The sequence below is a fragment of the Dendrobates tinctorius genome, unplaced genomic scaffold (assembly GCF_039654945.1).
Source record: "Dendrobates tinctorius isolate UK_male_01 unplaced genomic scaffold, ASM3965494v1 ptg000051l, whole genome shotgun sequence".
NCBI lineage: Eukaryota > Metazoa > Chordata > Amphibia > Anura > Dendrobatidae > Dendrobates > Dendrobates tinctorius.
This window is the reverse complement of record NW_027361719.1, coordinates 21122233-21148715: the sequence shown is the minus strand read 5'-3', so window position 1 is coordinate 21148715 and position 26483 is coordinate 21122233. Positions and strand designations below refer to the sequence as shown.

At 42.4% G+C, this 26483-nt stretch overlaps 1 protein-coding gene across 1 annotated transcript in view; it reads left to right on the top strand.

The window, feature by feature from the left end:
- Window positions 1-26483, top strand: part of LRP1 (LDL receptor related protein 1) — a 518911-nt gene that overhangs the window by 435512 nt on the left and 56916 nt on the right. Inside the window, exons 61-70 of the mRNA XM_073576846.1 lie at window positions 158-346; window positions 749-897; window positions 1085-1178; window positions 4400-4516; window positions 5685-5804; window positions 5979-6101; window positions 6699-6824; window positions 7956-8072; window positions 13152-13258; window positions 20342-20474. Of these exons, the coding sequence (XP_073432947.1) occupies window positions 158-346; window positions 749-897; window positions 1085-1178; window positions 4400-4516; window positions 5685-5804; window positions 5979-6101; window positions 6699-6824; window positions 7956-8072; window positions 13152-13258; window positions 20342-20474 (1275 nt within the window). The remainder of the gene's footprint in view (window positions 1-157; window positions 347-748; window positions 898-1084; window positions 1179-4399; window positions 4517-5684; window positions 5805-5978; window positions 6102-6698; window positions 6825-7955; window positions 8073-13151; window positions 13259-20341; window positions 20475-26483) is intronic.

Below are 26483 nucleotides of genomic sequence, written 5' to 3'. Positions count from 1 at the left end.
TACTCCTCATGTATTCACACAGGACACCTTATTCTTAATAGTTACTTAAAAGCACAGTTACCCTGTAAATATGACTAAAATCGTCCTCTTAGTCTGTAACTATTTGGCATGGCTTCCCTTTCTGTTTTTATAATTGTGCTTTATTCACTCTCCGCAGTGCTTAGCCAAGACATCCCGCACATCTTCGCTCTGACACTCTTTGAAGATTATATATATTGGACTGACTGGGAAACAAAATCAATTAACCGAGCACACAAAACCACTGGGGTCAACAAGACCATGCTGATCAGTACGCTCCACAGACCCATGGACATTCACATCTATCATCTGTATCGACAGCCTGACGGTGAGAACAGCTTGACATAGATGCAAATGGTTGTCATTTTCTACATTTGGTTCCCTAAACCTCCATGACATCATGTGCTTTGGATTGTACCTCACTTCTTATTAAAGTTAACAAAGTGTTAGTGTCCTCACAAGCTTCTGTTTATTTTTTGCTCCCTTGTTTGTGCCGATTCTTCCATTTGTTTTGTATTATGTACACAGTGCATTTGTATTTTACGTAGACTTTTGAGTTATCATCTAACGTATTATTATATAGCTTTCTATTTTGACTTGGAGAAACGGATATGCGGTACAAACTCAGGGGCTGATCTGAATTCCCAGACGGACACCATTACAGGGTTTTTATTTGCGCTTGTGTGGGATATGGGATATGGGATATGACTATAGTGTCGTCTTCTTCTAGTTCCCGATCATCCCTGCAAAATGAACAACGGTGGCTGCAGTAACCTGTGTCTTCTCTCTCCTGGTGGATATCACAAATGTGCTTGTCCATCAAATTTCTACCTTGGAGCAGATGGCAAAAACTGTGTGTCCAATTGCACTGCTAGTCAGGTGAGGTATTCTGGATGTGTAGATGTAGTAATCATTGAAATCTTGGTGGTGACATGCCTTGTAATTAATGCTGTACAATAGAACATTGCGCCCGATGCAGACTTTTGACAGGGTTTCTCAGTGCCTGATGTAGTAATGAAGTGTGGTGCACGACACCCGTAACCTCACCTGTTCTGTGTCTGTTTAGTTTGTCTGCAAAAATGACAAATGCATCCCATTCTGGTGGAAGTGTGACACAGAAGACGACTGCGGAGACCGGTCTGATGAGCCAGCTGATTGCCGTATGTAGCCACGTTACCTTTAATATCTTTTGTCCTATTTTCATTCATCTCTTTTGGTTTGCGCTAGCTATACACATTACACAAAACTTGTCAGAGTCTGATAATATGCTATTGCCAGGGTCTGTCAGTTACTTTTCTCCCCTCTCCACATTGATATAAACATGCACACTCTGCCTAGCTTGCATGCTTGTAATGGAGTCTGGAGCATTTGTCATATGTTTGTATGGTCCGCTTTGGATGTGTGAACATTATGTTATGTTCTTGTAGACAGCAAGGTAGAGCATAACAAATGAAATGGCTGTAAACATAATATTTTGGGAATTTTTAATTCAAACGGACTATCTCATCCAGTTGGCGCTGCTCTACTGATTCTGGAACAGTTTTTCTTTCTCTTCTGTGCTCATCCGTTATAAGGGTGCAAATATTCCCTTCACCAAGTGGGCATATGCCACAAAACTTCTCATCCACGCGTTTTCTTTTTCTTCTCTGATACTGGCAGATCAAAATATGACTGCACCCACAGAGAAGTTCTATGGTACAAGCCCCATTCGTTGACAGTAAAATTGTCACCTTTATTACCGGGGTCATCACTTTGGAATGAAAGGGCACAGAAGAAAAAAAATCTGTTCCAGACTCAGCGGAGCAATGCCCATTGGATCAGGTACTCAGTCTAAAAAAAAAAATCCAGTCAAGTGCCCGCTTTAAAGGGTCACCTGCAACAGTGACCCTATTCCTTCACAGCTCCTGCAGTCTCTCTCACCAGTGGTCACCACTCACCTGACTAAAATATTTAACCTCTCTCTTTCTTCAGGTATATTTCCCTCCTCATTTAAACATGCCATCATAACCCCTTTACTTAAAAAGCCATCCCTGGACCAGAACTGCACTGCTAACTACAGACCTGTCTCTAACCTTCCCTTCATCTCTAAACTCCTGGAACGCCTGGTCCACTCCCGTCTAATCCGCTATCTCTCGGATAACTCTCTTCTCGACCCCTTACAATCTGGTTTCCGCTCTTTACACTCTACTAAAACTGCCCTCACTAAAGTCTCTAATGATTTAATAACAGCTAAATCGAAAGGTCATTGCTCCCTGCTGATTCTCCTGGATCTCTCTGCCGCATTTGACACTGTGGATCACCAGCTCCTCCTCACTATGCTCCGCTCTATAGGCCTCAAGGACACAGCCCTCTCCTGGTTCTCCTCCTACCTCTCTGACCGCTCCTTCACTGTATCTTTTTCCGGCTCCTCTTCCTCTTCTCGTCCACTTACTATCGGGGTCCCGCAGGGCTCAGTCCTAGGCCCCCTCCTCTTCTCTTTATACACTGCCCCTATTGGACAAACAATCAGCAGATTTGGGTTCCAGTATCATCTCTATGCTGATGACACCCAATTATACACTTCTTCCCCTGACATCACCCCTACCCTAATTCAAAATACCAAGGATTGTCTGTCTGCTGTCTCTAGCATCATGTCCTCCCTCTATCTGAAACTAAATCTCTCTAAAACTGAACTTCTTGTGTTTCTCCCCTCTACTAACCTCACTCTACCTAACATCGAAATAACCCTGGAGGGTTCAACCATAACTCCCAAGCAGCATGCCCGCTGTCTTGGGGTCATATTCGACACTGAACTTTCCTTTACTCCGTACATCCGATCACTCAGTCGCTCTTGTCACCTGCATCTTAAAAACATCTCCAGAATCCGACCTTTTCTCACCTTTGAAACTGCTAAGACGCTTACTGTCGCTCTTATTCATTCTCGTCTGGACTACTGCAACTCTCTTCTGATCGGTCTCCCTCTTACCAAACTTTCTCCTCTCCAATCCATCTTGAATGCGGCAGCCAGGGTCATATTTCTGTCCAGCCGCTTCACCGATGCCTCCATCTTGTGCCAGTCATTACACTGGCTACCTATTCGCTACAGGGTCCAGTATAAACTCATCTCTCTCACCCTCAAAGCTCTCCACTGTTCTGCACCGCCTTATATCTCCTCTCTCGTCTCTGTCTATCGCCCTACACGTGCCCTCCGTTCTACAAATGACCTAAGACTAACATCCCCCGTAATCCGAACCTCGCACCTCCGTCTCCAAGACTTCTCTCGTGCTGCTCCAGCTCTCTGGAATGCACTTCCCCAGACGATCAGACTGATACCTAGCCCTGACCTATTCAAGCGCGCTTTGAAAACCCATCTCTTCAAACAAGCCTACCACATCAACTACTCAGCAAGCTAACTTTGCCCTGTTCCCTCCTTCAAAATATTATTCTGAATCTGCACCCTACTATTCATCTGTCTCCACACGCTTCATGCACATGATAACTGCACTTGATACTTGTCTATTGCACTTAAACACACGGGCTGATGACCGGATCATGCAGCTTTATATGAAAATCCCTATTATAATTGTCAGACCTGAATTAACAAGCATTTCTCACCTACTGTGTCCCCCCATTTCCTTGTAGATTGTAAGCTTGCGAGCAGGGACCTCACTCCTAATGTCACTGTTTGAATTGTCTTAACTTGTATTGAATTTATTGTCTGTACATGTCCCCTCTTAATTGTAAAGTGCTGCGGAATATGTTGGCGCTATATAAATAAAAATTATTATTATTATTATTATTATTATTATTAAAGGAAACCCATCCCATCTAATCACGATGTTCACCTGCAGATAAGAGTTTAATCTGCAGGTTAATAGCGTCATGTAGGTGCTGGGACGCCATACTGAAAGTCTGACACCAGGGAGAAAATGAACTTTATTCCTTTAGGGAGCTGCTGGTTTTCAGTCATAGTGCCATTTAATCGGAGCTACAGTAACCCCTCAGAGCACACCCCGGCACTTTTAATAGCAGCTGGCCCATCCATGCATCAATACTGGGGTGTGCTGTTACTATATAGTGAGTGACTGTAGCGTTGCAGCACGCCTTGTAAGCCTAAAAGATGGCGGCTCCGGGAGGAATCAAGTCACTATATAGTGACGGGTGGATGTAAGCACACCCCAGTATTGATGCATGGAGCTGCACTTTCAGTATGGCAATAGGGCACCTTTATAACGCTATTAACCTGCAGATTAGCCCTATATCTGCAATTAATAGCGTTATCTGATATGACCGGTTCCCATTTTAGTGTAGTAAGTCAGATAATACAGGAATCTAAACCAAGAGTTTCTGCCTTGGCTTCATCCATTTGTGCTGATTTCCTTCTCTCTTTCTCTTATTACAGCTGACTTTAAGTGTCGCCCAGGGCAGTTCCAGTGTTCTACAGGAATATGTACCAATCCCGCGTTCATCTGTGATGGGGACAACGACTGCCAGGACAACTCAGATGAACTCAACTGCGGTCAGTACATCGCTCTGCACATTTGTATTTTACAATTTGAGGCATTTATATTTGTTTTTTTTTAGTAGTTTGAGGCAGAGATGTGCTGACAGGTTATTGTTGTAGATGTTCCTCATCTATTAAAAACACAGTATGATAAAGTACAGTACATGTCTGTATAGGCCTTCATGGGAAGGATTATTGTCTGTTACTGTCGTGTACGTGCAGCCTCAGATCTGCCGATTCCATTCTTACATCTGGCTGTAATCTGCTTGAAGTGAGAAGTATCTCTATAACTATATCTCATTTCGTGTGCTCATCCTGGTTACAGCCTCTACAATAGTCTGCTCTTGTTCCTCTGTCATTAATGTCAGTTCTGTGTGCTACGGAGCTCTGATATGGTTTGGTATTGCAGTGCAGTACGATCAAGGGGTGTAGCAAATATGTGGTGTAGAGGTAGCAGTCACACCCGCACTTTGGTGTCTCAGGGCATGATTGCAATAGAATAAGTCAGCAAATAAATGGTTTGAGGTAGGTGGGCTACTGTTACAGATTTGATGCTAGGGCCCTGCAGCTTCAATAGTAAGTGTTCAGTGACCTTCAATAACCAAAGAGTTACCAGTGTGTCGACAAGCACTAAAGGTGCCTATATCCCTTTAGATAGCCGGTGAGGTAACGCTCATTCAGACAGTAGTTCTCTCTCTACTTCTCCATACACATGCACACTTTGTGTGCTTTAGATCTGGAGAACGGATGAAGCTTGCGCCAGAGGTTGGTGACTTGGAGATCTCCTATCTCCCAAGGAAAGAGAAGGATTGAACATGCCTGATCTTTCTCTCTCCTGACATCATCTGTTTCGGAGCGTCACTTCGCTTTCATAAACTTTAGACTGTGAACCAGTTGGCTGGTTTGGCCAACAATAATCTAATGGGGACCTCCCCACTGGATCAGTGCAAAATAGGGCAAGGCTTTTTAGAAAGTTACTCAACTTCCAATGTGTGCGCTATGTACCTGTCATCAGAACTCTTCCTATGAACCTTGGCTATGAAAGCTGAAGGAGGGATCCTACTGTTTGGCTTTTACATTTAATCCTTCTCTAAAGCAAGAAATCATTTCTGTACTGTAAGATAGGAATGACTTGTTATTCATGCGGGGAAATGATTGTATGTGTTACTGCTTATTATTTCAGATGCCCATGTGTGCCTACCAAGTCAGTTCAAGTGCACCAACACTAATCGCTGCATTCCTGGCATCTTCCGCTGCAACGGGCAAGATAACTGTGGCGATGGAGAAGATGAAAAGGATTGCCGTAAGCATTTTTTAAACACTTTCATAAAAAGCTAAGTTGTTTGCCTTTCCACCAGAAACCGTATGACTGGTGCAATAATGTCTGGATATCTTCCTTTTTCTATGAGTAGCCTATGCCCATTGCTTACATGTACTACGGGCTTGACTCGTTATTGTTCTTCTCTCACTGTTTCAGCTGAAGTTACCTGTGCACCAAATCAATTCCAGTGTGCAATTAACAAGCGCTGTATACCCCGCGTATGGGTGTGTGACCGAGACAACGACTGTGTAGATGCATCCGATGAGCCGCATAATTGCAGTATGTGTTTTCTCATTTGTATTACAGTGTTTCTTCAGTTCATTCAAGGTGGTGTATTCTGCTGCTTCATTTGTTACATTCACAAAACTTCTCCGTTGGGCAGTCATTTCAGACCTCAGCTGTGTAATTGGGCACTCCGGCAATGGGCAGCGCCGCTCTTGCCATTAAAAAAGCTCTGATGCTAATATGAATGAAGCCTTATCACATTAAATTAACAATGAACAACACTGTTCAGTCACTTGTTCTTGCAGTGAACTATCCTTGATTTTAATAGCAAGACAATAAAGCAACTCTGCCTGCCAGCTGGGGTGGCTTTGTGTTTATTTTTGGGCACTAAGTGGTCTAAATGTTTAGACCACGTTGGACAATACTATGTATCTAGATCATAATAGTTAGATATTTCATATTAGATCACTAAAATGGCATCCTTAGAAGATACTGATTGCAACAAGACATCACAGATTCTTTCTTAATAACCAGTGATCAAAAAACCTAAGCAGCTCCTACATTTAACACCAGCGATACATAAAGTTACAGTTGTGTGCATTTTCCATTGACTAAAGTGCAGTGAATTTATATAGCCACATTGTTCCGCAGCTCAGATGACTTGTGGGGTGGATGAATTCCGCTGCAAGGACTCTGGAAGATGCATCCCTGCACGCTGGAAATGTGATGGAGAAGATGACTGCGGGGATAGTTCTGATGAACCCAAAGAAGAATGCGGTATGGAATGTCTTATAGTATTGCATCTACTAAGTGAGTCAGTGTTCCTAGACATGGGCAACATGGCGGCTCAGTGGTTAGCACTGACGCTTTAGAGCGGTGGGTCTCTGGGTTCAAATCCCACTAAGTACAAAATCAGCAAGAAGTTTGTATGTTCTCCCTGTGTTTGGGTGGGCTTTCTCCAACAGGGAATTTAGTTTGACAGCTCTTTTTGAGGTAGTGATGATTTGATGTCTGCAAAATATGATGGTGCTACATTAGCAAGTAAAATAAATGAAAGGCTTGTACCAAGTTACCCAGTTTTTACCTGTTCATATGCTAGGTGAAACTTTTTGATCACTAGGACTGATACATAGAGAGACTGTGCTCTGTAGTAAATGGAGTTGCAGTCAATCATGCCCACAACTGCTCTATTCCCTACATATGTGACTGCTGGAGATGGCAGAGTACGGCTTTCTTCTGTGTCTTACAGTCCCATGTAGAGTGAATAGTACAGCAATGCGCACCACTGCTCTATTCTGTGTGTATGGAACTGCTGGAGATGGCAAAGTACGGCACTCTTCTGTGTCTGACAGTCCCATGTAAAGTGAATAATACAGCAATGCGCACCATTGCTCTATTCCGTGTGTATGAGACTGCTGGAGATGGCAGCATACGTCACTCGTCTGTGTCTGACAGTCCCATGTAGAGTGAATAACACAGCGATGCTCACCACTGCTCTATTCCATGTGTCTGGGACTGCTGGAGATGGCAGCATACGTCATTCGTCTGTGTCTGACAGTCCCATGTAGACTGAATAACACAGCGATTCTCACCACTGCTCTATTCCACGTGTCTGGAACTGCTGGAGATGGCAACGTACGTCACTTTTCTGTGTCTGACAATCCCAGAATGAATGAATAACACAGCAATGCACAAGCTCGACCACCACTCTTCTCAATCTAGGGGGTCTGGAGCACCCTTCTCTAAATCAGTGGTGTCTCGGCTGTTGGCCCGTGTGATCACATTATTATCACCTGGCTTGTGGATAGGTGATATTTGGCAAACTTGTGTCCAACCGCTTTACCCCTTATTCACTTATGTACTATGTCTGTAATTTTTATTGACTGATTTTTGCTTTTCTGACTGTAGATGAGAGAACATGTGAACCATATCAGTTCCGCTGTAAGAACAACCGCTGTGTCCCCGGACGCTGGCAGTGTGACTATGACAATGACTGCGGGGACAACTCTGATGAGGAGACTTGCAGTATGTGCATTTTCTACTCCACACACTTGTAACTTTTAGTGGCCTCTATACATATCTAGCATGGAGGACGGTGCAAGTCGTCCGTGACTGGAGCACCCACATAGGAGCAGGGCTACTAAATCTCACCAGTACATGTGCGATGCTCTTCTACACGTGGATTAGGAACATTGTGGGCTGTGGAGGCAATTTCTAACAGCCGGTGCACGGGAAGTAATAATTATGTGGCCTGTGTGAACCATTCCGATCCCACCTGTCTCTGAGGTTTGGTTGCCTTGGGCATAGTGCCGTTTTTCTCCTCCACTGGCTCGATAGAAATGAATGCCTCATTTTTTTACTGGCAGCTTGTGTTATAGTCTTGTTATGTTCCTCTCCTGCTCCAGGGTTCTGTTTGCTGTTCCTCGGCATTACATTCTCCTTTTTAACATCCTATCCTTCTAATCAGCCATTTCTGTGATATTTCTCCTTCTTGATCCTTATCATCTGTCCGGGACCTAGAACTTCCTACCAGCATAGCCGCTCACCTCTTGTTCTCACATGTTGTGTATTTGTGTTGGTATCATTTCACCTCATGTTATGTTTTTCTCCATTTTAACACTGTCGTCCCTGGGGCATCCAGAGGTAGGTGCAGAATGATCTCTAAATATAACACCCACTAACCATACTGCTCCTCCGTACCCCTTGCTGTGTGCTTCCTGTCTCCTTCTCTTTCCTTAGTGTGGTGTGGCCCTAACAATAAAAAACCCAAGCATGCCTCCTTAAAAACCTTGAAAAAAAATAATCAAGAAACCTACTGGGGAGAGTTATTAAAACGAGTGCAAGGATAAGGTTCTGCACCAACCAGACAAGTCTGTGCTTTAATTTTATAAATAACTGACTACCAAGGGCAGCGGCACAACTTTTACCTTTCACCAATTTTGATAAATCTCCCCTGTAGTCTTGAATCCGTCTAGTCTATAGGCATAATTACGTCAGATGATATATATTTTCATGCTTTTAAAGATAAAGAAACCCTTATATGGATTATTACTACAACATGTTGCATACTTGATCTTTCAGCAGAATATTCAGCACTCCGATATTGTGAAGGATAAGCTTATTTATTTGGGATACTCAGCAACTATTATCTTAAAGCACCACGCCAGCATTTTTTTTATTACACCGCTGGAGTGGTGCTTTAAATGTAAATCACCTGTCTAATACTCACTTTCTGCCGTTTTCATTTGTTTTCTCTGCCGCTCCTGTTACTCTTGGGCTAAAAGTGACCTGCCGGGTGCTCCAGTGTTTCATGGAGCGGCGCGAAGGACACTTTTCAATACAAGTCTATGAGAGCCTTGTTCTGGCCTCGTTCTGGATCTCATAGACTTGCATTGAGAGCTTGTGACGTACCTTCTGACATCTGGGACAGGAGCGGCGCCAAAAACTGTGAAGACTCCGGAGGGTGAATATATCACCTGGGGGTAGGAGGCTTACATTTAAAGTGCCACTCCAGCACTTTGAAAAAAAAAAAACACAAAACGCTGGAGTGGTGCTTTAATTATCACAACATGCACGAATACAGGACAAATTGACACAAACAAAGCTATATAGGTCATACAGTGTGGTATAAAAGGAATGGTTCTCTACTTGGACAACCTCTTCATAAATGCCATAATCCACAATAGAAACAAGCAAAAAACTTGTATACTCCTCTCTCATGTCGGTGTTATTCCAATGATGTTAGCGCCTGATTTGCCGGCACTCGTGTGACATTGTATTCCTATGAGAGCACTGCAGCCCATCAGTACCCATTGATGGGCTGCAGTGTTCTCATGGCACAACAACAATTTTAACAAACTCTAACAATTAACACCCAAAATCTGCTGTCCACTCAACACCCCTTTCCCTGTCACAAGTCTAGAGCTTTGGCTACAATCCAGCACAGTTAAGGCCCCGTCACACTAAACGATGTCCCAGCGATCCCACCAACGATCCGACATGATGGGATCGCTGGGACATCGTTAGGCTGATCGCTGGTGAGCTGTCACATAGACAGCCCCAGTGATCAGGACCAGCGACGCTGGACGCTGGTTTCTAATGTAAACGTCGGGTATCCAGGAGCCGCGCGACTCCTGGATACCCGCTGTTTACCTTGGAAACCAGCGTACATGCTGGTTTCCAAGGTAAACATCGTGTATCTAGGAGCCGCGTGACTCCTGGATACCCGATGTTTACCTTGGAAACCAGCATGTACACTGGTTTCCAAGGTAAACAGTGAGTATCCAGGAGCCGCGGCTCCTGGATACCCGACGTTTACATTAGCAACCAGCGTCGCTGATCGCTGGTCTCTCGCTGCCACACGCAGCGATGTGCGCTGGGCAGTGGGAGACCAGCGATCGAAAAATGGCCCAGGCCGCTCGAGCACAATCAGCGATAACCGGCAGGTGGGCCGGTCGCTGATCCCCGTCACACACAGCGATCTCGCTGGCGAGATCGCTGATGTGTCACAAAATCAGCGATCTCGCTACCGAGATCGCTTAGTGGGACGGGGCCTTTACAGGCCCTGGGGTTTGAGGACAGCCGCATATTCTGAGGCTTTATTGAATCACAACAAGCCCTATTCACTAGTTTCCTTACTGACATATGAGGTCATAGTTGTGGCATTTATGTACGGTACTTTTGGTGCGTTTTATTACTGTGCCCTCTGTTGTTTGGAAGCCATATTGGATTCATTGAAACATTTGCTCACCTCATGGGTTTTTTTTTGCCTTTTTCTGGATCAACATGTTGGGGTTTAACCAGGGCTGTGGAGTCGGAGTCGGAGTCGGAATCGGTGCTCATTTTGGTGGAGTCGGAGTTGGAGTCGGTATAAAATGGACCGACTCCGACTCCTAAAATATATAATAAATTGGGTACAGTAATTCAATGCAGGATGTGCTGATTATTTTTTCATAGGAGTTTGGGAAAGTTATGAAATGTCCTATAAATGGCTGTTCTATTCCTGATCTAAGGCTACATTCACACACAGCGTTTTTCCTGTGTTTTTTGAGGATACGTTTTTCAGCTGCAAAAGCTGATCATCTTTTTAAAAAACCGCATCACCTGAAAGGTTTTTTAGCTCATAGATAATGTTTTCAATAGCAAAAGCAGATTAGAAATCTGCTCTATCTATCCATTTATCCATATCTGTCTATCCATATCGTATCTGTACCAAAAAGAATGAAAACCGGGTAGTACACCAATATATATTCTGTTCTATCTAAATATCTTGATTATTGGATCATAGAAATGATTAAATGTCTGAGGTTCACATTGTACTACAATAAATTTTTCACTTAAATATAAGCAATATGTGTGGGAGTCGGAGTCGGAGTTGTGGAGTCGGAGTTGGAGTCGGAGTCGGTGTAAGGGAAATTGAGGAGTCGGAGTCGCAGGTTTGGCTTACCGACTCCACAGCCCTGGGTTTAACCTTCAAAACTAAAAAACCTGATAACATATTGACATAAGACCATGTAACATTCTTCACTTGTTATTTTATCAAGAGCAAATGACCATAGCATTAATTACAACATTGAATATCCTATCTGTCTATCTCTATTAATCTATCTATTTACCAATTAATCTATCTATTAATCTTTCTAGCTATCTCTCTATTATTTATGTATTAATCTATCTACCAATCTTTCTATCTCTCTGTTATCTATCGGTCTGTCATCAATTTATCGATCTATTAATTATCTATCATATCCATTTATCTATTATCTGTCTTATCTGAGTAAAACTCCTGTAACTTACTGTATATTAAGGGCAATAAACTACACCTATATTGTTTAGTATGTTAGGTGTTATTAGACATAAGGCATTCTCCAATACTCTATTCCTCCAGGACATGAATTCTGTATCTGATTCATGCTATAATCACTGTAATATATGTTCCCCACTTTAATAATCACTCTCCGTTCTCTATATCATTGTACAGTAGTGATGTGTGCATTTATGCCAGTGTGGAATTGAGTATATTTGTTATAAAATTGACTGATCTGTTACATGTAGTTCTCGGCAGAAAAATGGCCTCCTGTCTTGATATGATCTGTAGGGCTCAGGCACACGGGTGTCAATAAATGATGCACATGAGTATAGGAAAATGTAAGTGGGTTGATGGACATTTATAGCGGTTGTCCAGTTTAGACAAGCCGATCGCCCCCATGATAAATGATCCTTTTAAAGTGAAGTAGCGCACTGTTCATTACAAGTAATGGGAGAATGGTAATTGCAGTAGGAGGAGCTGATCGGCGGACCCCTGTTATTACCTTTCTAAACACTTAAAAGGAATGTAACAACAATAAGTTGTCTAAACCGGTCAGCCCCTTCCTTATGTGTCCCCTGGATCCTTCATGCATTTAGTTGTTATTGTATAGGATTTGATATTCTGAATCTGCAATACCAACCATAATGCATGACGCATGCTGAAACCCTCATGTGCAGTCCCATGTCTTCACTATGTTACCTAGTCCATTGTCTGTTGATCTGTGTAAAGGAGGTTCCAGTAAAAAAAAAAATCAAGTTGTCCCGATTATCAGCTATATGCTCTGGTCCTAGGTACCAACCCAATGCTGTAAAGTAGCCAAGCCAGCCCCCTTCTTTATAACTGAACTGATGCGTAGACAGTGGGCTGGTTTAGCTATGGAAATGAACAGTCAGCCAGCCCCCTTTACACACAGCACTGGTCATGGGCCGTCTCAGGATGCATCCTCCATATTGAGCACTTTACCGGAAGTGGCGCTATCAACCTCAGAAACAGAGCAGATAACTGGCAATCGAGGCACGTGGCATAATTAAACTGTATTATCATATTAAATAGCTTTATTTTTTAGGAAGATTTATGTTTTGTCTTGTTTTATAAACTTGGACAACTTCTTTTAAAATAGGCATCAACATTGGATAACTTAACACCAGTGTGCATGAACCCTGAGTCTGATTACTTCCGCTTGGAGAAGAGACAGACTATTTTTTGTTCATTAGGGTTAACCTCTTGTCAAGCTATAGGCAGAAAGATTACTGGCAACGTATGTCCATAAAAATCTACCTTTCTTATTTTTATAGCACCAAGGCCATGTTCAGAAAGTGAATTTTCTTGTGCCAATGGGCGGTGTATTGCTGGTCGTTGGAAGTGTGATGGAGATCATGACTGTATTGATGGGTCAGATGAGGTAAGAGCTCAAACTCATAGGTACACAGCCTTCATATTCAGTGCTCAGCATAAATGAGTACACCCTAACAGATTTGACAAACTGTAGTTTCCTTTCAGAACCAAGGTTTTCTAGGAGATATCATACTACAAAATACATACCTAAATGTGGACCATTGATTGCAAACAAGATTTATTTGGCATACCTAAAAAGTAATTTTCCTAACAAATTTATTCAAAACCAGGTTGCAAAAATTTGTGTTCAGCCAATGAAAGCATAGCTATAAGACTACAAAATTCTAATTAACAAGAATCTAACCACAGATTATTCATTAACCCATTGTCCAGCAGATGGTTCACTATGAAAGGATATTACTTAAAGGGAATTTCCCCAGGAGCTGTGGTATGATCAGACCATGTTCGAGCACAGTCATACACAGCCATTACACTGCACACAGCAGGGGCACATTTATAAGATTATCTCAGCACATGGAACATTTTTTTTAAACCCATCCAACTGTGTGAGTAAATATTATTCCATGTTATATTGAATAAAATGAATTTTTGTTCTTGGGAAAACCCCTCTAAGAAAGAAAACCCCTTCCTGTTTCATAAGGGGCCGTCACACTAAGCGATATCGCTAGCAATATCGCTATAACGTCACTGGTTTTGTGACGTAGCAGCGATATTGCTAGCCATATCGCTATGTGTGATACTTACCTCCGACCGGCTCCCCCGCTGGCTATCGCTGATCGCGCGAGAACGTCCTGGGCCGTTTCTCGTCGTCCGCTTCCTGCTGTGGAGACGAGCGACGCGTGGACGCGGATGGGAGGACGTCTTCATCGCCGCGTGTGGCAGGTAAGTAGCGACCGCCGACCGCTGCTATGTCGCTGGTGAGATCTGCCTGTTTGGCAGCTCACTAGCGACCACTTAGCAATGCACCAGTGATCCTGACTGGGTCCTATCGTTTGTCGGGATCGCTGGTGCATCGCTAAGTGTGACAGTACCTATACTGTCAGCAATGGCACTACATGGAAGAGAGATGTCACCAGACCTGAGAAAGATAATAATTTCTTTACACAAGAAAACTGAAGGCTACAAGAAGATAATCAAAACGTTACTAATCAGTGAGAATACTATAGCAAAAGTGCTGAAATAATGTAGCAAAGATGGAAGTGTAACAATCTCCCAGAGACGTACAGGCTGAGCATGGCTAAATAGGAGTGTCTTCTGATGAGAATGATTGAAGAAAATTGACATTCCAGTTCACTGCTGTGAGCTAAAGAATTTGAATGCCAAACTGGTTTGAGTGTTTCCTATGGCACAGTATGGCATGCATGGGTGTCGTCCATGAAGGAAGCCTTTCCTAAACTGCATGTACAGAAAAGCGCACCTACAATTTACCAGAACCTATGTTGATAAATATGAACACTGCTGGGATGTTTCTGGAACTAATGACTTCAAGACTGTATGGTGTCACAAAGATGAGGATTACAAAAAATGCAATGTGCCTACAGTGAAACATGAAAGTGGTAGTGTCTTTATGTGGGGCTGCATGAGAGTTCCTGGTGTTGGGGAGCTATATTTAATTTATGGAGTCGTGAATTCACAGATGTACTGACGTTTTCTGAAAGAGAGGATGCTCCATTACTTCGTGTACTTTTCCTACATAACAATGTTACAGAACACATACACTACCGTTCAAAAGTTTGGGGTCACCCAGACAATTTTGTGTTTTCCATTTTATTAATCAAATGAGTTTCCAAATGAATTTAAAATCTAGTCCAGACATTGACAAGGTGCGAAAATAAGACTTTATTTGAAATAATTTTCTCCTTCAAACTTTGCTTTCGTCAAAGAATACTCTCTTTGCAACAATTACAGCATTGCAGAACTTTGGCATTCTAGAAGTTAATTTGTTGAGGTACTCTGGAGAAATTTCACCCCATGCTTCCATAAGCCCCTCCCACAAGTTGGTTTGGCTTGATTGGCACTTTTTGCGTACCACAGGGTCATGATGCTCCCACAACAGCTCAATGGGGTTGAGATCTGGTGATTGCGCTGGCCACTCCATTACAGATAGAATACCAGCTGCCTGCTCCTTCCCTAAATAGCTCTTGCATAATTTGGAGGTATCCTTTGGGCCATTGTCCTGTTGTAGGATGAAATTGGCTCCAATCAAGCTGTCCACAGGGTATGGCATGGCATTGCTAAATGGAGTGATAGCCTTCCTTATTCAAAATCCCTTTTACCTTGTACAAATCTCTCACTTTACCAGCACCAAAGCAACCCCAGACCATCACATTACCTCCACTATGCTTCACAGATGGTGTCAGGCACTCGTCCAGCATCTTTTCAGTTGTTCTGCGCCTCACAAATGTTCTTCTGTGTGATCCAAACACCTCAAATTTGGATTCGTCTGTCCATAACACTTTTTTCCAATCTTCATTTGTCCAATGTCTGTTCTTTTGCCCATATTAATCTTTTCCTTTTATTAGCCATTCTCAGATATAGCTTTTTTTGCCACTCTTACCTGAAGGCCAGCATCCCGGAGTCGCCTCTTCACTGTAGACATTGACACTAACATTTTGCATGTACTATTTAATGAAGCTGTCAGTTGAGGACCTGAAAGGCATCGATTTCTCAAACTACAGACTCTAATGTACTTGCCTTGTTGCTCAGTTGTGCAGCGGGGCCTCGCACTTCTCTTTCTACTCTGGTTAGAGCCTGTTTGCTCGACTCTGAATGGAGTAGTACACACCGTTGTAGGAAATCTTCAGTTTCTTGGCAATTTCTCGCATGGAATAGCCTTAATTTCTAAGAACAAGAATAGACTGTCGAGTTTCACATGAAAGTTCTTTTTTTCTTGCCATTTTGAGAGTTTAATGGAACCAACAAATGTAATGCTCCAGATTCTCAACTAGCTCAAAGGAAGGTCAGGTTTATAGCTTCTCTAATCAGCCAAACTGTTTTCAGCTGTGCTAACATACTTGCACAAAGGTTTTCAAGGGTATTCTAAATATCCATTAGCCTTCTTACACAGCAAACACAAAGTACCATAAGAACACTGGAGTGATGGTTGTTGGAAATGAGCCTCTATACACCTATGAAGATATTGCATTACAAACCATAAGTTTGCAGCTATAATAGTCATTTACCACATTAACAATGTATAGGGTGTATTTCTGAATCGTTTAATGTTAGCTTCATTGGAAAGAACTGTGCTTTTCTTTAAAAAATAAGGAAATTTCTAAGTGACCCTAAACTTTTGAATGGTAGTGTACCTAAGTCCACCTTTACATTTCTAAAGAACAAGGTAAAAGTGATAGTTGGTCGCTCAATGTCTCCTTATCTGAACCCAATCGTACACAAATGTCGAATTCAGAAGAGACAAGTTGAGCATCACTCTGCATCCATAGTCCTGGCTGTAAAAGAGGTCGCTTGGAAAAAGATTGATATTGCAATATGTCACCTATTCCATGCCTAGAAAATTTGTTGCTGTCCTTAACAATCTTGGAGGTCATACAAATAAATAGATGTATCACATACAAAAAGTAAAAAACCTCCAAACATATCTAAAATAGGATTCATTTTAATTATATTAAATATTAAAATACCAAGTAGCAGAAAGTGAATAATAGGTGTGTATAAAATGAGGGAAACTTACGCAAAACGCACTTTGGGGTCCAGGAGCATTAAACGTGGCCACATTTAAGAAGAGTAAGGCTATGTGCAGACGATGCGTTTTTTATGCGTTTTTGTACACTCATAAATAGTCCAAAAACGCAGTGGAATACTAAATCAAGGTAATTCAATGACAATCCAGAAGTGTTGTGCATATGATCAGTAAATTTACGTCCGTACTTGCAGCGTTATATTTTCTGCAGCATGTCAATTCTTTTTGCGTTTTTGACTCATTGACTTCAATTGAGTCAGTCAAATCTGCACAAAAATGCAGGTGTAAAAAGGTTTGCTTATTTGCTGCAGAATTGCTGTCAAAAACGCTGTGAATTGTCAAAGGAAATGATGTCAGAAGGAGAAAGAGTGTGTGGGCGGAGAATATGTGTGAGTGGAGAATATGTGCGTGTCTCTGTCTGTCTGTGTCTGTCTACGTGTGTGTACCCATGCAACGAACAGCTCATAGTGATTGTACTTAGGCGTTGTCTGATGGGACTACTACTCCCATCCAGCTACGTTCTTTTGTCACATATAACAGACAGCATGAGCCGATGATGGGAGAATAGTCTCATCATCCAGTGCCTGTGTTCAATTGTAAAAAAAAATCAAAACAGTTACATAATTGCATACATATTCACATACGAAATACATTCTCACCGAACACCTAATTCCAGACACCCATGTCTCATGCAAACAAAAATAATAAACCAACATATTCTCCCTGTCCGCCATAGTCCATTTAAAATCGAGTGTCCCACCGCAATCTCGCGTGTAGAACAGTCACATCGGGAGATGTGACTGCTCTACCCGGCCTCCGGCAATTCACTGATAGGAGGTAATTGCTCCCGCAGTGTATCACTGCACTGCCGTGAGAGTTCACTGGAGTTCATCAGCTGATCAGCTCTGTTTCTCACATCGGTGCCGTAAGTGAGAGCACCGAAGCTGGTGATCTCTCACGGCAGTGCAGTGATACACTTCAGGAGCGATTACCTCCTGTCATTGTATCGCTGGAGGCCGGGTAGAGCAGTCACAACTCCCGATGTGACTGTTCTACACGTGAGATCGCTGTGGGATACTCGGTATTAAGCGGACTACATCGGTCAGGATAGTATTATATGTTGGTTTATTATTTTTTGATTGTTTGCAGGAGACGATGGCGTCGGGGATTAGGTGTTCAGTAAGTATGGTAAATTTAGATTCAATAAACGAATCTGTGTGATTATTTCAAATAAAGGACTTCTGGGTGTCTGTGTTTTATACAATATCACTATAGGGTTACTAATGGATAGGTGTCTTATAGACGCCTCTTCATTACTAACCTGTGGACTTGATGTCACCTGACAATACAAAGGTGACATCAATCCCACAAATACGAACTCCACTTGCCACAGCTACAGGGCAAGTGGGAAGAGTGAGGCTAAGTGCCAGAACTGGCACATCTTGTAGATGCGCCATTTCTGGGGTGGCTGAGAGCTGATGTTTTTAGCCTGGGGGGTGCCAATATCCATGGCCTCTTCCTAGGTTATTAATATCAGCCTCCAGCTGTCTACCTAACGTTTGCTGGTTTGATTTTATAGGGGGACCCCATATCAATTTTTTTCTGGGTTTCCCCTGTAAACTAGCCAGTAAAGGCGAAGCAAAGAGCTGTGAGCTGATATTAATAGCTTGGGAACGTTTATGGCTATTGGCTCCTTCCCAGAATATTAACATCAGCCCTCAGCCATCAGCTTTCCCTCTGCTGATTATGAAAGTTATGTGGGAGCCCATGCAATTTTTTTTTAAAATTTTGAAAAATAAACAGATATTGCATGTCAAGCAGATTTCTGATGGTTGCTGTCTTGTTACAGAATATGTAGATTAATTATGTTAATGCTCCTACATAGGCTGGTAACTGTGTGTGTGTGTCTTTATTTAACTCTTTGTGTACTGTTTTATTAAAGAGGGTTCTTGACAACTGTTCATTACAAATATATATATGTCACTGTTTTGTGTTTAAACATTATAAATTTGAACATGGTATGTAATAACATTATGGAGAGTGTAAAAGAAAAGGTTGAACAATGAAATGACATCACAATTGTTTGTTTGTTTTTTTTTTTTTAAATAATATATCTTTATTTAGCTCTATGGATTTACAAAAACGCACATATTTTCCACTGCGTTTTTCTGCCAAGAGAGGCAGGAACCTTGCAGAAATTTCTGCAAGCAAATACGCCATGTGCGCACATAGCCTAAATGCTAATTACACTTATCAGCTGCTCAGGGATCCTCATTCTATACATACCTATTATCATTGTACTGTTATTTAGTTTTGGTTGTTTTGGTGAACCTCACATTATATTTACTGTTTTGGTCATTATTGTATTAAGATATTTTTTGGCACTTTCTGCTACTTTGTATTTTAATATAACTCATTTTTAATGATATTACATATCTTGGATATGTTTAGACTTTGTTCTTTTTGTATGTGATATGCTGTATGGAGTTTGCTCCTATTACTATTGTCCAATGTTGTTCACGATTTCTTATCCAAAAGCACTAGCTGTAGTTGTATTTGATGTGGGGTGTATTTATTTTTGTATCACCCTTTTTAGGTAAACCTGAAGATTTTGTAATGGAAGTTTACAATATTAACCTTACTTTCATGTTACTGGATTAAAAAAATGTTTTTGCCAAAATGTTCAAAATTGTTCTTGCGATCAGTGAGATTGATTTAAATCTTACTTTTCAAAGGGGCTGTACTCATTTATGTAGAGCATTGTAAAAGTATGAATTTCTAAAGCTTTCTCACGAATCTCCAACATTCCATGTGTTACTCATAGAGAAAACACATAAGCTGTATATTTAAAGGGGTTGTCTGGTACTTAACAATTGATGACCTGTATGTATGGTATGAGATATGAGAGTGGTAGGGGTATAAAAGTCAGCACATGAACTGATATGAGCCCTGGCAGCGCCCGAGTATAGACGGAGGGACATCGCAACCCCATACATTGCTTCGTGGCTGCACTTTATCTCCCATTCGCTGTCTCATATTATTGACTTTTCCTATGGATATGTCATCAGTCTTGTACCATCCCTTTGATTAGGGAAACTAACCCAATCAATTTTAGAAAATTCCGAACACATGGCTGTTGGGAAGCTCTGGTATGTGCAAACATTTTCATAAAAACCTTAGTAGGCCCAAGGCCACGTTCATGTATCTGTAAGCCAAAATCTGGAACAGTCCAAGGAAAAGTATAATAGAAACACGTCACCACTTCTGGATTTATCACCCACTCCTGGTTTTGACTTACAGATACTGATGTAAAATACTGACCGAATACTAATAGTGTGAACATGGCCTTAATGAAATATTCCTCTTGTCCCAGAATTGGCTGCTGTTCTTATTTGTGTTCTTCCCAAATTTTTTGTTTTCATCAAACAGAAAGGTTGCCAGTTACGGTGTGAACAAGACCAATTCCAGTGTACAAATGGCCACTGCATCCCACACCGCTGGCGCTGCGATGCTGATGCCGACTGTATGGATGGAAGCGATGAAGTGAACTGCAGCACTAGAGGTAAGGCTGATGTTACCACCCAACACGATATGGAATTACATCCCATAAGAAGTACACATGTAAGCTACACTTGCCCCCATCTCTGAGCAGTACTTTGAAGACTATGTAATGCACAGCAGTGGACCTTCGTCCATCATGGGCCCTTTGGTTCTCGATAACTAGAGCTCTCTTTGTCTGTTGATAATAAGCATACAGTTAGGTCCATATATATTTGGACAGAGACAACATTTTTCTAATTTTGGTTCTAGACATTACCACAATGAATTTTAAGCAAAACAATTCAGATGCAGTTGAAGTTCAGACTTTCAGCTTTCATTTGAGGGTATCCACATTAAAATTGGATGAAGGGTTTAGGAGTTTCAGCTCCTTAACATGTGCCACCCTGACTACTACTGTCCCATCATCCGGCTAATGTGTTAAATGTTAAAAAAAAAAATACTACATACATACTACATACATACTACATGCATGCTACATACATACTACATGCTACATACATACCACATACATACCACATACATACTACATACATACTACATACATACTACATACATAACACATACATGCTACATACATACTACATACATACTACATGCTACATACATACTACATATATACTACATGCATGCTACATACATACTACATGCTACATACATACTACATATATGCTACATACATACTACATACATACTACATGCTACATACATACTACATATATACTACATGCATGCTACATACATACTACATATATACTACATACATACTACATACATACTACATGCATGCTACATACATACTACATGCTACATACATACTACATATATACTACATGCATGCTACATACATACTACATGCTACATACATACTACATATACAGTATACTACATACATACTACATACATACTACATACATGCTACATACATGCTACATACATGCTACATACATACTGCATGCTACATACATACTACATACATACTACATACATACTACATGCATGCCACATACATACTACATACATACTACATACATACTACATACATACTACATGCATGCTACATACATAACACATATATACTACATGCATGCTACATACATACTACATGCTACATACATACCACATACATACTACATACATACTACATGCATGCTACATACATACTACATGCTACATACATACTACATATATACTACATGCATGCTACATACATACTACATACATACTACATACATACTACATACTGTGGGTTCCCACACAGCAATGGCATAAAGTGAGACTAGGGACTTTTTTTTTTTAAGTGGCGGAGGAATACAGTGCGGAAGGATACCTACCTTCCGTCATTGGATTCCTGCAGCCCGTAGAGAACGGCAGCAACAGCTGATGCTGCAGTTCTCTACCCAAGATCGTCGTGGGACACACTCGTGGACTGCTTCGGATCGTGGGTGAGTATTTTTGTGGTTTGTTATGTTAATATTTATTCCGTAAAAGACAATGGCTTAGGGGAACAATGTGACAAGTATTGGTAAGTATGTTACTCTGTTATATGTACTGTATGTCTATGTATGTATTGTATGAATGTATTGTATGTAGTATGTATGTAGTATATATGTGGTATGTATGTAGCAGGTAGTATGTATGTAGTATGTATGTAGCATGCATGTAGCATGCATGTAGTATGTATGTAGCATGTGGTATGTATGTAGCATGTAGTATGTATGTAGCATGCATGTAGTATGTATGTAGCATGCATGTAGTATATATGTAGTATGTATGTAGCATGTAGTATGTATGTAGTATGTATGTGGTATGTATGTAGCATGTAGCATGCATGTAGTATGTATGTAGTATATATGTGGTATGTATGTAGCATGCAGTATGTATGTTGCATGTAGTATATATGTAGTATGTATGTAGCATATATGTAGTATGTATGTAGTATGTATGTAGCATGCAGTATGTATGTAGCATGCATGTAGTATATATGTAGTATGTATGTAGCATATATGTAGTATGTATGTAGCATATAGTATATATGTAGTATGCATGTTGCATGCATGTAGTATATATGTAGTATGTATGTTGCATGTAGTATATATGTAGTATGTATGTTGCATGTAGTATGTATGTGGTATGTATGTAGCATGTAGCATGCATGTAGTATGTATGTAGTATATATGTGGTATGTATGTAGCATGTAGTATGTATGTAGCATGCAGTATGTATGTAGCATGCATGTAGTATATATGTAGTATGTATGTAGCATATATGTAGTATGTATGTAGTATGTATGTAGCATGCATGTAGTATATATGTAGTATGTATGTAGCATATATGTAGTATGTATGTAGCATGTAGTATATATGTAGTATGTATGTTGCATGCTTGTAGTATATATGTAGTATGTATGTTGCATGTAGTATATATGTAGTATGAATGTAGCATGTAGTATGAATGTAGCATGTATGTAGTATGCATGTAGTATGTATGTAGCATGTAATTTTTTTTTTTTTTTTTTTTTACATTCAACACATTAGCCGGATGATGGGACTACTACTGTCCCATCATTGGCTAATGTGTCAATCACTGTCATGGTAGCAGGCATCGCCCGATGGGACTTGTAGTCCCATCGGACGATGCCTGCACAGACCCCCGAAGCCTGCACAGACCACCGGCTGGCTGGCACAGCCCCCCGGCAGGCCGGCACAGACCACCGGAGCCTGCACAGCCCCCCCGGCAGGCCGGCACAGCCCACCGGAGCCTGCACAGACCCCCTGGCAGGCCGGCACAGCCCCCCGAAAGGCCCGTACAGACCCCAGAGAGGCTGTACAAGGGAAAAACAGGATTTTTCTTATTCCGATACCGGAAGTCCCATAGACTTGAATGGGACTTCCGGTATCGGAATCGGCGATACCGATACTTTTTTTTAAGATCGGCCGATCCATTCCGATCCGATACTTTGAAGTATCGGACGGTATCGCTCAACTCTATATATCAACTAACAGGGTCCCTTTAATAAAACCACTTACATATTTTATTTAGTTTGTGTAATCACACCCTTTGTTTATTTCTACCGTCTGGGTAGTCCTATAGATTAATTCATTGACCAGTGAAGTTGAGTGTAATATACTATAATCTGGTCATTTTGGGAAGGTGGTGCAGATGACCTGCTGACTAATAAAGTCAATGAAGCATTCGTTCCCATCGTGAAGGTAATTTCATGGAACTTGAAGGGGTTGTCCCACAAAGTTAGTTTTTATCAACTTTTTAATAATTAGATCTTTGAATAATAATAAGTTCCACAATTAAATGTGTATTAAATAATGTTCCTGTGATGAAATAATCTTATACATGTGCCCCTGCTGTGTACTGTGTAATGGCTGTGTCTGACCGTACAGCAACATGGTCTGATCACACCACAGCTCCTGGGCAAGGAGGAAGGAAAAGAATATACAGACAGGACAGCACGGGATCACAGCTGATTATTTCTTTGAGATAAAACATTGCTTAAAAACAGGCAGGGAAATGTTTTACCTCACTAAAAGAATCGGCTGTGATCTTATGCTGTAATGTCTGTATATTCTTTTGCTTCCTACCCCGGCCAGGAGCTGTGGTGTGTTCAGACCAAGTTCCTGCACAGTCAGACATTACACAGTACACAGCAGGGGCACATTTATAAGATTTTCTCTCTCACCCATGACAGCACCACGGAGAGAGGGGATCCGCCCTTCAGGGACAGGAACCTACAGAAAAAGGGAGGTACCTCTCCTCCACCTTCAGTTGGGTTCCTGTCCCTGATGGAGGGACCCACAATACGGCGTACCTGTGAGGAGTCCGGGGCCGGCCTGTCCGGGTATCGACAGCGGGGAGGCCCCTGTCGCGGCAGTTGCGGTGCCCGAAGCCGCCACCGCCGGGGCCGATGCGGGCTGCCGAGTGAGCGGGGGGGAGAGACGCCGGAGTCGCCGCTCCGGAAAGGAGGTTGGGGCTCAGCGGGACCTGGTGGAGCATGGGCAGCGCCATGGTACGGAGAGTACCAAGATGGCCGCTGCCCCGGAAGTAGACCAACGACTTCCGGGTCCCGGAACCGGGCGCATGCTCAGGAGCGCGCTTCCCAACCAGCGCGTGCAGGGGGAGCGGTGACGTCACGCGGCGCCAAGTTTAAAAAAGGTGAGGTGCAGAAACTCCTGGCTGGAAGCGGTCCTAATAATGGAGGATAGTGACCAACAACAGGAGCAGAGGCAGCAGCTGAAACAGCAGCAGCACCACCAACACCACCACCGACAAAAGGAACGAAACACCGAGTGCCGTTCCAGCAGCCACTCCACGCGGCGTAGCACGTCAGCAGCGAGGAGCAAAACGCCACCAGGAGATCAGCCTATACAGGACCTGACTCCGTCTCCCAAACCGGTACCTGCAGCCGCGCACCTTTTTTGGGGTAAGTGATCTTCGTGAATGTCACCCTTGTAATGCAATCCCTCTCCCTTATTAGGGAAAGAAGAAGGCTAAAAAGAAGAACAGGGAATGTCCCACTTGCGCTAAACCCCTACCGGTATCATGGGAGAAAAAACTATGCGAGTCCTGTACAAAAGAAATTGTTTGTCAGGAGACTCCGGATTTCGCATCTGACCTAAGGGCCGCAATTAAATCAGAGGTCCAGAGTGCCCTCGAATCCCTTAAACATAAGGATAAAACGAGGAAAAAAGACACGGTAGAAACCTCCCAGTCAGACTTCCACATCGGGAGAAATCTCGACTAAATCCTCAGAATCCGGCTCCTCATCCTCAGACGAGGAAACAGGAGGACGCCATTGTTTTCCCCTAGAAGAGGTAGACAAACTGGTGAAAGCTGTAAGGTCTACCATGGGGGTATTGGACCCGAGGCCGGATAAGACAGTCCAGGACATAATGTTCGGGGGGCTAGGCCAGAAAAAACGGAGAGTATTTCCGCTAAACGAAATCGTCAAGGGTCTAATCAAAAGGGAATGGGACAAGCCAGAGAGGAAAAATACTACAGTCCCTTCCCTTAAAAGGAAATATCCCTTTGAGGAGGAGGCATCCACGTCTTGGGACAGAGCCCCCGAAACTCGATGTGGCAGTCGCTAAAGCCTCAAAGAAATTCGCCCTCCCCTTTGAGGACATGGGCACCCTCAGGGACCCCCTAGATAAGAAGGCAGATACCTTTCTAAAGGGGGCTTGGGAGTCTGCAGGCGGTAACCTCAGGCCAGCGATAGCGGCGACATGTACCTTAAGAGCCCTAATGGTATGGGTGGACCAACTTGAGAAACAGCTGAGGGAAGAGATAAAATTCTAGATTCTATCCCAGTAATAAGGGGAGCGGCTGCATTCCTAGCAGACTCATCGGCCGATTCAGTCAGACTGTCGTCCAAAACAGCAGCACTTTCAAACGCGGCCCGAAGGACGCTATGGCTTAAAAGTTGGCCAGGGGACCTTCAGACCAAAATGAAATTATGCTCCATCCCCTGTGAAGGAAAATTCCTTTTTGGGGAAACGTTGGATGACATCCTCCAGAAAGCAGGAGACAAGAAAAAAGGGTTCCCAAATTTAGGGCCAGCGGCATTTAAAAGACCCTTTCGGAATAGGAGGTTTTTTCAGAGAAGACCACCAAGGGAACAAAAGTGGAATGATAAAAGAAGAGATAGAGGCTTCTTCTTTAATAACTCTCCCCGGGACAAAAAGCCCTCCAAGTGACAGTATGCCAAGGGCGGGAGGAAGGTTATCCTTTTTCCTTCCAGCCTGGAGGAGAATTTCAACAAACCCCTGGATAATAAACCTAATCCAGGAGGGCCTAATGATAAACTTTTTCTCTCTCCCGCCTCAAAAATATGTAACAACGCCGCTGAGATCCAGCATGCGAGAACAGGAAGCGCTAGAAAGCGAGGTTCTAGGCCTAGTAAAAAAAGGAGTCCTCCAGGAGGTCCCCCTGCAGGATATGGGCAGAGGGTTCTACTCCCCTCTTTTTCTAGTGACCAAACCAGACGGCACCTTTCGTACAA